The following is a 12,059-nucleotide window of genomic DNA, read 5'->3' as shown; positions in this document are numbered from 1 at the left end:
AATCAATCAATCAATCAATCAATCAATCAAACTGAAGTGAAAAAGTTGTAACTTTATAGTGAACAAAGTCTCTATTATTCACAGTGAGTGACGTCTGGCAACCTCACACTGAAGGTAAGACTCAAGAAAATTGCCAGGGAATAGTCTCACACCTAACCCCCCTTAAAACCATAACTTGTCATTTAATCTCTTCTGATTTTTGTTATTTGGACAAAGCCAGTTCAACCATTTCCCTGGTTCCAGTCTTACCGTTAAGCTAAGCTAACTGGACTCTGGCAGATAGGTACAAAGAGTGTTATCTCATCATCTAACTCTTGTCAAGGAAGATTGTTTACCAGATTGTCAAATTACTCCTTTAAGGAGCTGAGAGAGACTAAAGAAATGTAGGAGGTTGGCTCAAGGGGCAACTTACGGCACTTCATCTCGTCGCTCATGTCACCACAGTCATTCCAGCCATCACACTTCAGCTCTTTGGCGATACAGATACCAGAGTTGCAGGTGAACTTGTCTGGGCAAGCTGCTTACAAAACACAGAAAAGAGCAAAGGAGGAGAGCGAGGAGGGGAGGAAGATGACGACAAATTGAGCAAGAGGGAGTGACAGTGTATGTTCACAACATCCGTCATGATGCCAAGGCTTATCCCTGCTGATCAGAGCAATTATAAATCCATTTCGGTCAAAGTGGAAGACAACATAAAAAGCAGAGGGAATTGAAAGCAGAGTGCCCGTGACTGACAGTGGCAAATAAAAAACAGACCCAATAAACAAGCTCTCTGGTGATTAGTATAGCTCTTGAGTTCCAAAGCCACAATTTCTAAGCCTCTATCACTATGTGTCAGTCAGCCGCTGTCTCGTAGTCTCTCTCAGACCACACAGTTTCTCCCCATCTTGCTTGTTAATGGCAGGCTATGAGAGTCACTGTCACATCGCAACATTTCCCCATCTCACAAAGTGTGTAAATGCTGGTGCGAGACAAGGCTCAACTCACGGTTTGTGGGATCATAGGCGCTGTACTCAGCACTGAAGCCTTTGTCAGTGTAGGACTCATCAGAGTGGAAGGTCACTTCTAGGATATTGCTGTCACTGGTCAGAGCCAAAGAGGATATTTCTCCACAATATCTGTGGCAAAAGATCAATGTTTAAAGGAAAATTTGGGTTTTTATTTTTGTAGTTCTAATGGTTACGATGGCAAAGCTAAAAGCGCCTATGTCATATCTCTCAAACAATACCAACATCTAAAAAGATTTTATATGCAGGTAAAATCAACATCGACTTAAATGTTAGCTCTTGCACAGGAAAACTGTATGTGCATGCACAAATATGGCAAGAGCCTCAGGTTTCATTTAATATACTCACAGACAAGTAAAATACACAAGATAGGCCATTTAAATGAGTTAAGTCTTACTTGGTGCCCAGAACCTCCACGTAGTCTTTGTGACACACACGGACGTCCACGTCAGGCTCTTTCACGCGGAACATGGTGAACGTCACCCGCAGCTTGCGCCCTTCTAGGACCTGCAGCACAGAGAAAGAGGTGATTGGCTCATAACAACCTTATTTATCATCCATGTCACTCTTCCACCTGTGTAAAAACACATGTATCTCTATCCCATGTAAATGCAAGCATACAAAAGGCAACACGCCCAAACAGGCAGTGAGCATACACTTAAGTATAAACACATATGGCACAAAACACACAAAGCTCTGCAGCTTATCTAGAGCTGCAGCAGCAACAGCAGTTTGAGAGATGAAGCTAGAAGAGGTACTGAACAGCTTGGCTTACATAGTGCTGCCTCAGCATTCCTATCATGGCAGGCTAAGGATGGTGAAGGGTGGGGGCTATAGGGAGCAGAACAGTGTTGCAAACCTTGATGGTCCACTTGCAGTCCATATTAGGAGGATAAAAGCTGGGGTAAAGGGGGGAGGTGAAGACTCCTTCATTTTCAGAGAGGACGCCACCACAGGTTTTTACTGAAAAGAATGTCATAAAATCACATTCTTGCATACCATTTAAATATAAACCAAACTATACTAAATGCACTTGTAGATAAAATATAGAATGCAACTGGCAAACAGATGATGTTGAATGCTGTGAATATCAACTTAACTACCTTTGGACAGGGGGATGGCTCTGTAGTGTGCCTCAAAGCCAGGTCTCTGGACCTCCGTGTCAGTAATCAGATTAATCAGCATGATGTTGCCAGATGACACCACCTCCAGGGGATTGGAGGGGGGCCTCTGACCACACTTCCTGTGAAAGGAGGGCGAGATGATGCAAACCACAAAACACCTTGTAGTAAACACAACCTTGAAGCATGAATGTCTGATCCATTTAGTTAACGGAGCTGTACGGTTCTTTATCGTGTGTAACACTAAGTAAAGTAATCCAGCTGTAATTCCTTTTAGTCACAAACACTAACATCAACTTAACAAAACAAGATTAAAATGTAGGAAAAAATAATTTGAAAAGAAATCAACATTCAAGCATAGAAAGTGATCAATAGGGAGAGATGTGCCAGCACTAGACAGAAATTGCTTGAGCAGAGTTTTAAAGTAAAACATTAGGAACATTAGCAAAAAGTCCCAATGTTGCTGGTGGCTGAGCCATGAAAGTGTGAATGACGCCACACGAGCAGCAATACATCTACCTTCAGTAGGATAATGTCATTATAGAGTATTGCATTATGGTTCTCATAAACCTCATGTCACCTTGGATAAAGCTGATCGCTCAATAGCATTATAAAAAATGTATGCATCACTTGGTAACGCATATTTGTTTGGCAACAGTTTCTGAGTTGAAATTGCCTCTAGCTACAACTGATGTTGCATTCAGAAGCCTGCAGACTCATACCCCCTCCCCCACAGATATAGTGCAATTACACATAGTTGTGTAGCACGATTCAGGTTGGCACCCTTCACAGATTTGAAAGCAGAGGTCTTTTTGAGCCAACTCAATCTCACTGAGGTCTCAAAAGTTAACAATAAAATGGGACATGCAGCGCTAAAAGCTTCAGGGTCCAAAAAAAAAAAAAAAAAACTTGTAATCAGAAATTCAGTGAAAGGAATGAAATGGAACAAGCTTTCCACCCACACCAAAACAGCTTCTACTCCTAAATCCCTCCGCAACATTTTAGTCAAATGTAAAGATATTCCTGAGAGAATCATGCAGAACAATGTCTCCATTCTCTCTTGTCTTCAAGCCTAACTAAATAAGACAGCTGTTGGTTGAGCCCTATCAAACCAAAGATGCTGCCATGGTTTAGGGAAATTTAAGAATGGGAATCGTATCACAATTCGATGTACTGTAGGAGCAACAATGAGTTAATTTACTCCTTTTCTTTAAAATATAAAAAGCCTCTTAGGAGGGAGACATCAGTGCACAGAACACCACACGCCACACTGCTAGAAGTGATTATAATGGTAAAACCTGGTCCAATCATAGACAATTAACTTTAAAAAGCATCAGTATGACCTTTCACCATGGCCAGCATATTGTCCAGACCCACCCTATGACTTACTGTGTAATGGCCTGAGAATACTCTGGACTCAAAGAGTCATAGATGAAGACAAAATCATCCGAGCAGTAATCCTCGATGTGGAATTTAGGGAAACTGACAGATATGGCTTTGTCCGCTGCTGCTCGGATTTGCCACTGACACCGAGTTTTGGGGGGGTGGCCTGTGGGGAACCCTGGCGATGTAAATATCTGCATCTTGTCTTCAGCTTTCAGCAGGTTGAAACATCCCACTGGAAAAACAACATTTATATATCACACTATGAAACTATGCACTAGCAGTTTATAGTTAGTAACTTCTGTATCCTCTGCTGCTTCTTTTCACAATTTTCATAAGAGATGATGACAGTAAATACCTTTCATTTTGTTTGTCTTCTTTCCTTTTCATCTTTTTTTTTTTATGAAAATCAGCTTTGCATTACAAATAACACTATGTAAACACTATGTAAACAATAGTTCTTCCATCTGTTATACTATAGATTAATGTACTACTGTGGTGATGTGATGTAGTCTGATCTTTACAAACCACCACACAGTGTCAAGGCAAAGTAACCGTCAAGCCCCGGCCTGATACAGGGGTCTCAATCTCTGCCTAGAGCAGCCCATGTACAGTACAGGCCAGACCAGCCATTCGTTACTGACTGGCAGGGGAGCGAGAATCTAGCCAGCTGGAAAATTACAGCTGGGAGTGATTGAAATGGGACATGCTGTACTCACTGTCTTTCGGGTTCCTGACCATGCGAGGATCTGTGACTGGAGACAGAGAGAGAGTGGCAGAGAAACAGGAGGAAAGGTAAGAATGGGTTACTAAAGTTGGGAGCCTGATAGAATTTGATGTATGAGCCTAAAATATTTGGGTTGCACATTTTCTGTTCCATTTCCCTGTGGTTAAGGGAAGCGGTGATGGTGTGTGTAGCTCTTTCTGCTCCATCTCACCTTGTCCTACAGCAGCAACTCATACAACTCTGTCTAAATATATGGGACAGCAACATCAAATCATACCCACAGAAAGCATTTTAAATAGGACCAAAACCAGAGTCATAGGGCCGGTGCATGGCTGGTGGCCAGCAAGTGGACACATGCAGTGTGAATGCTGAGAAGACAGAAGGAAGAAAAATGCCTGGCTCAAGCCAGAGCCAGGGCCCAGCTAATATCATTAAAGGATCCAAGAAGCATAAAATGTGCCATCTCAGATGCAGCACAAGCAGAGAGGTCTGGCCCAACTGTTATCATCCAATCAGCACAATTTAGAGCAAACTACAATCACACAAATAGAAAACATACAGAATAGCAATAGTGATAAAAGATGACAATGACCTCATGAGATCTGTATTCACAATTCTTTATATTTGCTGATTGTTAAATGTCATATTGTGGAATCAGCTGTAGTCATCTCTGTCTGGTGGTACCTACGTAAGGCCGTGACTTCACTGATCTTGATATCCATGCGGCTCATAACACTGCGCTGTCCCTTGGTGCTGCCCCCCAGCGCAGTCATCACCAGCTGCTCTGAGAACTTCGGCAGCATTTCCAGGTCACTTGCAGGAATGTCAAACTGGGACCAGTAGTAGGCTTTCACTCCCTCACTAGTGCAAGCAAAGATGAGAGAAAAATCGACAGAGGGTGGGAAGGGACAGCATGGAGAGAGAGTTCAGTAACAAGCTTCAACATTTACAGTAAGAAGCAGCAAAGATTAGCGGAACATGAGGTGTTTGGATCACTGTAAATCACAAAAAAAAAAAAAGAAAATTTGATGTGCTGGGAAAAGCAACTGATTTGAAACTTTTACAGGTCAGTACAACAAAGCTTTTCCATCAGAGAAGATTCTGTGTCATGTTTTTACATTGAGTTTTCACAAGCATTACAGCGGACGGTTCAGCGGTGCTAAAACAGTAGAGGAGCTTGAGAACTCAATAGTACCTGAATGCAGTGATCACAGAGGTGGTGTAGTATTTTGAAAGGAATGGATCCTTCTTGTAGTTCTCCTCCAGCTGTGGAGAGAAAATGTATTTTTTACTGAACAGAACAAGCACATGATTTATGCTTGTCTGCCTAAAGTACACATTAGCATGCAAACATAAAAAAAATAAAATAATAAAATAAAAACTACCTTCCATGCAAACAGCACACAACAATGGGGTTCTCAATTAACTGTCTTGCCTTTAAGCTGTGAACTATATCAGACAAGGCTGCAGTCACACTTAGTGCTTTTAAATGCGGGTCACTACCACATTCATATACAGTGTTAGCTAACTTCAGAGCAAGTGCTATTAGTGGAAAAAAATAAACAGCAACAACACAAAATGGTAAGAGAAAGTCAAAAAGAATCTGATCAAAAATGGGAGAGAACTAGCAGCAGAGACTGAACAGGTCTCATTTGTACTGTTACAGGTGAAGAACAAAAGTGATATGGTGGGAGAGAAATGTTCACAGAGCAAAGTGGTCAATTAGCATAAAATAAACATCATGATCAATTTCAAAATTACCATTTCAAAAGTCTAACTCAGAAATGTCAAATATGAACCCGCTGCCATTTTATTAAACCCATCTAGGAGACAGAATTTTCAAGGACTCCACAGACAGGTGGTGCTAGGGCGGAAGAACAAAGTTGTGGGACAACTAGTCAATCATCCCCAGTACTGCTTACTTGAAATGATACTCCACAAGTTAACCCTGCCATGTAAATGGTAACCTAGATCCAAACTGAGTCTTGAAACAGTTTTGTTGCATGCAAGTGCAAACCTAGTGCATCATAAAGCCTTCCCCCAATCATCAAGTCCTCTAAAATTCCAGTCCACCACTTCCACTCTAGTTCTCACCTAAATCCCTCACTGCTGTAGCTCTACACCGAGACCATGTGTGCTTAATGGGGTTTGAGCGAGGGCTTTTTGTTATCAACATGCTCCTAAGTGGTGCTACAAACATCTCCAATGCCTCCAATAATAGGAGATGCTGTTGAGGGAATAATTAAGGGGATGTACAGAGTTTTATTCCACCCACACAAATGGGCCTTTAGCAGTTATTCACTGGGAGGGGCATATTTAAAAGACAAGTCCACAGTATCAAACAGCATTCATATCTGATTCTTAGTGAGAGAAGAGAACTGAGTATAATATTCTGCCCAAAATAGTTAACACTCACAACTGCCTGCAGCTGGAGCGCCAAATCCTCAAATTCTTTGCTCTGGGGATCCTCCAGCTTCTGGTCATATGGTACATCAGCCAGCTTCATATGCCCAGTGAAGACCCGCACTGATGGGCTGTACTGGTTCTTAAGCATGACTTCTGACTCAGCATTTTTAACTTGGAGGACAGATGCAGAGGAGAGTTAAATATTTGATCAAGATAGTGCTACAAGATAGATTCTGATGAAAGAGGAGACAAGATTTTTAAAATGCCATGAAGAATTATTTTAAAGCTGTACAGAGTGATTCATAAAAAGAACACTGTTTGGCTTTCAGAGCAATTAAAACAGTTGAATCAGGAATCTGTTTATCAGGACTTCAGAGGCCATTTTATCAGAACCTGTATGTGTAAATGAGTCATTTCAATGACAGGGAAGCTGTACCACAAACTCTCTGACATTTTTCTCCTTTGCATTATTAAAGGAGAAAGTCAGAGCTGTCAAACAGGCTAACACTAATAGGAAATTATTAAGTCCAAACAAGCCACTCTTACACCCTTATACCAAAGAGCTGGGCCTTCACAGCAAATCCAAATTATCCACTTTTTTGATGTTATGCTTGTTTTGGCAGTAAACTGATTTTAACAGTAAATACTCAGAATATTTCATTTAATTCTGTCAAGATTATATTTATACTCATGTCCCATATCTGATTTTCTTAATTTTTATTTTATCCAAACATTAAAAAATGAACATTTATATATAAGGAATTAATAATACTGTTCTTCAAGTCTTTATTGTGGATGATATAATGGAGGAAGGTTTGCTATTATACTTACAAATAAACAGCCAAATGAGTAACGCTGCAACAGCTGCAAGTAGGAGAAGCGCCACAAGAACCCCGACTATGATGCCAGTCTTCCGCTTTGATGGCACCTTCTCTTTGCTGGTCAAGAAGTCGATCCGCTCATGCTGGCTTTTGTGGCCCTGGTGCAGCCAAAGGGCAAAACAGAGTCAACAAACATACAGTTCATGTTTTGGATAGATATTTATTTTGATTGCACTGAACTTGCAGCGAGAGGTACATCCCTGCAGTGTGACTTGAGTCATAACATGAGATCATCAAATGCAGCTTTACAAATAAGTCTATAGTTTTATCTGAACCTTAAAGTGCCCATGACATGCTTTTCCATTTTCTGACTTATCTACAATGTTACAATGGTAAATTATCATTGTAAATGTGATGTATAGCTCAAAATATGAGGTGTACGTACTGTATGTTCTAGTACTTCTTTGCATAAGCAACTCTGTTTATACAGGTCTTGCAAACTCTCGCTTGCACTTTTTTTCCTAACAATGTAAAGTCTTACACAATAGTTTAAGGACCTCCTTGAATGGTCTTAATCTCCAGGCAGTTACAAGTTCATGTGAGCTTACCTGACATCAACTGGTACCATTTTAAAAGTGACTGCATGCGGTTTTGTGGATATATTTTACCTCCTGCTGCTGCTGCACTGTGACCGGAGAATATGGAGAAAAATACAGGGCCTGAAGTTACTGTATATGTGGGAATGTTCCTGTATTGGGACTCGCTGTTTTACCTGACTGGATCCCAAAAATACAGGGCCTGAAGTTACTGTATATGTGGGAATGTTCCTGTATTGGGACTTGCTATTTTACCTGACCGGGTCTAACCTACAAGCAGCCAGCCAGTGAAGCCCTCCATGGCGGTGAATGATCAGATCATCAATGCTGAAAGGGAGTGATGTTTCCACTGCTGGGTGGGACTTTGCAGCATGTGATGTGTTGCTGGTTAAAGGAGTGGATTAACCATCCATGATGTTATTGTCTGTGTAATTTCACTACTTTGGGACTGTATGTGGTCGTGTGGGGGAAGACTCAGCGACCAGCGGTTGGATTTACCGACCTTGGAGCTACTTGAAAGGGAGTGATGTTTCCACTGCTGGGTGGGACTTAACACTAAGTTTATTAAAAAAAAAAAAGTTTGCATGTCTGTTAATGCCTTGTTTCTGTAATGTTAGAGAGAATTGTTGTAAGGCTGGAGAAGGTACTATGTCTGCATTATGCCAGCTAAAATATGGGTTTCACAATTACCCACTTTGTTTAGAGTGTTACAAATCTTTTTTCATCAGCACATATTCTGTTGTTTACCCATCTATGGAGGAGAAATTCAAATTATTTAATTCTGTTGCAGTTCATCGTACTGTTCATTTTCATATTCTGGCTCGAACATGTCATGTAGGATTTGAGGTACTGTTTTTGTCCATACTGAATTATGGAGTCAAGAGTTAGCAAACCTGGAGTCCAGTAAGTGCAGATGTGGGTTAGAGTTACTGTGCTGACATAAAAACACACCAACATTTTAAGTTTCTTGTTCACAAAAAGTGAACCATGCCTCACAAAACAAGAGATCACAAAGGACTTGGACCAAGAATTGTTGATTTGTATAAAACTGGAAAGTGTTCAACTAATCTCAGTTTAGATGTTCTTCAATCAACAGTCAGTCAAGCTGTCTACATGGAGATGATTTAGCATTGTGGCTACTCCACCTACAAATGGGTGCCAAGATGACTCCGGAGGCACACTGCAGAATATTCAAAAGGTGTTTTGTTAACCAACTACATAGTACATTTATAGACAGGTTTGTCTGACTGAACTGTGCTGCTGAACTATGACACAAAACAGCAGAAAATAATATTTGAAACATCTTAGACTTCTTTCCAAGAGTTCAAACACAGTTTGTACTCGGTTTTCAAAACTGGTCAAACCTGAGTAGTAAATGTGACAGAGCTCCCACACTCAGACCTGACCTGCATGTAAATATAGAGTGCCTGCATAAAACACTGAGGCCTCATTCGTTATTGTGTTGTTGGTGTGCAAGAACATATCCATACACTTGAGTATTGTGATATTACGTTTTGCAATTCTGTATCCATTCTCAAAAACACAAAATCAACTTTTACTTAACAGTTCACATACCAAGTCGTACTGTGTTGCTGGGTGTTTCAGGGTGCCAATACACATACCAACTGTGTTGTAGATATTAAATAGACAAATTGCTCGTCTACACTCACCGTAATAACCCATAATGACAGGGTTATTACGCTTTTCTGAAATTTTACTAAATCTATATAAAAAAAATCTAAAACTGAAATCTCTCTTTACCAAAGTACCCAGACCCTTCATTCAACACTTTGTAGAAGCCTTCCTGGCAGCAATAACAGCTGTCTGTCTCTTCAGTAAGTCTCTACAAGCTTTGCACATCTGGATTTGAGCAGTTTATCAGTCCTGTGCACTCTGAAGCAGATTTTCTTCAGGGACCTCTCTGCACATGGCTGCATCCAGCCTTCCCTCAGCTCTGACCAGTCTTCCAGTCCATGCTGCTGAAAACCCCATAGCATGATGCTGTCACCACCATGCTTCAGGAGAGAGATGGTATTATTAGCAGGTGATGAGCAGTGCCTGGTGTGCACCAAACAACAGTGCTTGGAGTGCTGCCCAAAGGATTACATTTTGTTTGGCAAACTCCAAGCAGGCTATCATATAACTTTTACACAAAAAGACATCCAGCAATTCAACCATAAAGGCCTGATTGATGGAGAGCTGCTGAGATGGTCATACCCCCCAGCAGGTTCTCCCATCACTGCAGAGGACTCCTGAAGCTGTTAGAGTTACAGTACCCTTGGATTCCCGTTTGCCTTCCAGATCAACGCTCTTTTTGCCCAATGACAGTTGCTGCTCTGTGTCTCGGCAGATACAATACACCGATCATCCAGCAGGAGCAGCACAAGTCATGGTTATAGTCATGTCAGGTGATTTGTTCAGTAGAAATGAAAACTGCTATGAAAAAGGAGCAAAGGGTCTGAATACTGTTGTAAATTAGACATTTCAGTTTTTGATTTAACAAATAATTTACAAAAAAATATAAAAAGGTTTCCCTTAGTCATGGGTGTATGATGGCAGTTGTTTCCAATTCAATTCTACTACATAAATTGTGCAAAAAGTGAACAAGTCTGAACACTTTCTGAACATGCCATTGGACATACATTTCAAAAACTGCATGCTAACCTAGGGACAATCTTGTAGAGAATATGGGCATGGTGCTTTATTGCACGTTTGTGTTGGTCGATACAGTACTTTGTGTCTGTTGTTTAACCCCCTCAAGTGGGCGGACTAAGAGAAAGGTTTCAGGCCAGCTAGTAATCAACACACAATGAATTCAATGCCTGTAGCCCATGACTGAAGAAGCCCAAGTGCCATTAGGGATGGAGAATCGCTTTGGTATTAAATCAATTTGTCAGATGTGCTGCCCCTTAAGATGGGGGCTCAATTACAGGAGTTTAGATGATAACTCATGGCAATTAAGGCCTATTCTTACCAGGCTCAGGCTTCCACACATTCTTTCTAATTGGAAGCTCTAACAGCAATCATGGGTCAGGATGAGGGGAATCATTAGAGATGGGGTCAGCAAGTGCTCTAGGGTCTGTCTTTCTCTCTCTCACCCTGATCAAAGTATAATAAAACCATTACGTGCTTTTCATCACATCCCATTCTTCACTCCTAGGGAAAAAAAGAAGTATGATTTTTTTTTTTTTTTAAATATGTTCAGACTTTTTTTATTTTTAATATGAGCTCAGTATGCTATGCCATTATTAAACAGGAAACAGTGGTCTGTTTCACAATCATGAAAAAGCTGCAGCATGCTGATGCAAAAACAAACAAAAAAAGTTATATTTGACAAAACTGGCTGAGCTGCAAAATGGGCTCCAGTTTTGGCAAAGTCAAGATCGCTAGTAGACATCCAAACTCAGCTTCTACAAAGGGTGTGTACAGTAAGAACCTAAACCAGTCAGACAAGTAGGAAACACATTACCAGTGCTGTGAGGTGTGGTTTAAGAAAGTAAAGTTGCTCCAACGGCATGTAATTTCAACACTGCTCTATATTAACAATTATTTCTCATACTAATCCACATCACCTGTCAGTGAACGCCATAGAGGTGATATTTCATGTTTTGCAGTACAGAGTGTTTAAGTAAACTTTGAAGCACTGGCACATACTGTAACTTATTCCTGTTTACTGGACTGTATATTCATCTGATGATCACATTTACAAGTACATGCACAACAAATTATAAAATACAAACATTACAGGAGTAGTAAGCATATGCCACCCTCACCATTTCCTGTATTTAAATACGTTTCCTGGTTTAAAGCATCAAAAACAAAGCCTGACGCTCAAACAGTATTTGTTATGTGGATTATTTTGGTTCAGTTCTCAGCTGACCCATAGGAAAGGCATAAGAAAGGGGAAATAATGAGCATGAGAAGCAAAGACTGAGAAGACATTTAACAGAATTCAAACCAAACTGATTATATATATATATATATATATATATATATAT

At 40.6% G+C, this 12,059-nt stretch overlaps 1 protein-coding gene across 1 annotated transcript in view; it reads right to left on the bottom strand.

Annotated features, from left to right (window-relative positions):
* Positions 1-12,059, bottom strand: part of st14 (ST14 transmembrane serine protease matriptase) — a 26,738-nt gene that overhangs the window by 8,594 nt on the left and 6,085 nt on the right. Inside the window, exons 2-12 of the mRNA XM_020620112.1 lie at positions 7,476-7,623; positions 6,655-6,815; positions 5,434-5,504; positions 4,927-5,099; positions 4,231-4,266; positions 3,518-3,746; positions 2,111-2,250; positions 1,867-1,970; positions 1,405-1,514; positions 988-1,118; positions 413-517 (exon numbers count right to left, since the gene is read on the bottom strand). Coding sequence (XP_020475768.1) covers positions 413-517; positions 988-1,118; positions 1,405-1,514; positions 1,867-1,970; positions 2,111-2,250; positions 3,518-3,746; positions 4,231-4,266; positions 4,927-5,099; positions 5,434-5,504; positions 6,655-6,815; positions 7,476-7,623 — 1,408 coding nt within the window. The remainder of the gene's footprint in view (positions 1-412; positions 518-987; positions 1,119-1,404; positions 1,515-1,866; positions 1,971-2,110; positions 2,251-3,517; positions 3,747-4,230; positions 4,267-4,926; positions 5,100-5,433; positions 5,505-6,654; positions 6,816-7,475; positions 7,624-12,059) is intronic.

The sequence above is a fragment of the Monopterus albus genome, unplaced genomic scaffold (genome assembly GCF_001952655.1).
Source record: "Monopterus albus unplaced genomic scaffold, M_albus_1.0 scaffold232.1, whole genome shotgun sequence".
Classification (NCBI taxonomy): Eukaryota; Metazoa; Chordata; class Actinopteri; order Synbranchiformes; family Synbranchidae; genus Monopterus; species Monopterus albus.
The sequence above is the reverse complement of the archived record's forward strand: the minus strand, read 5'-3'. Positions and strand labels throughout refer to the sequence as shown.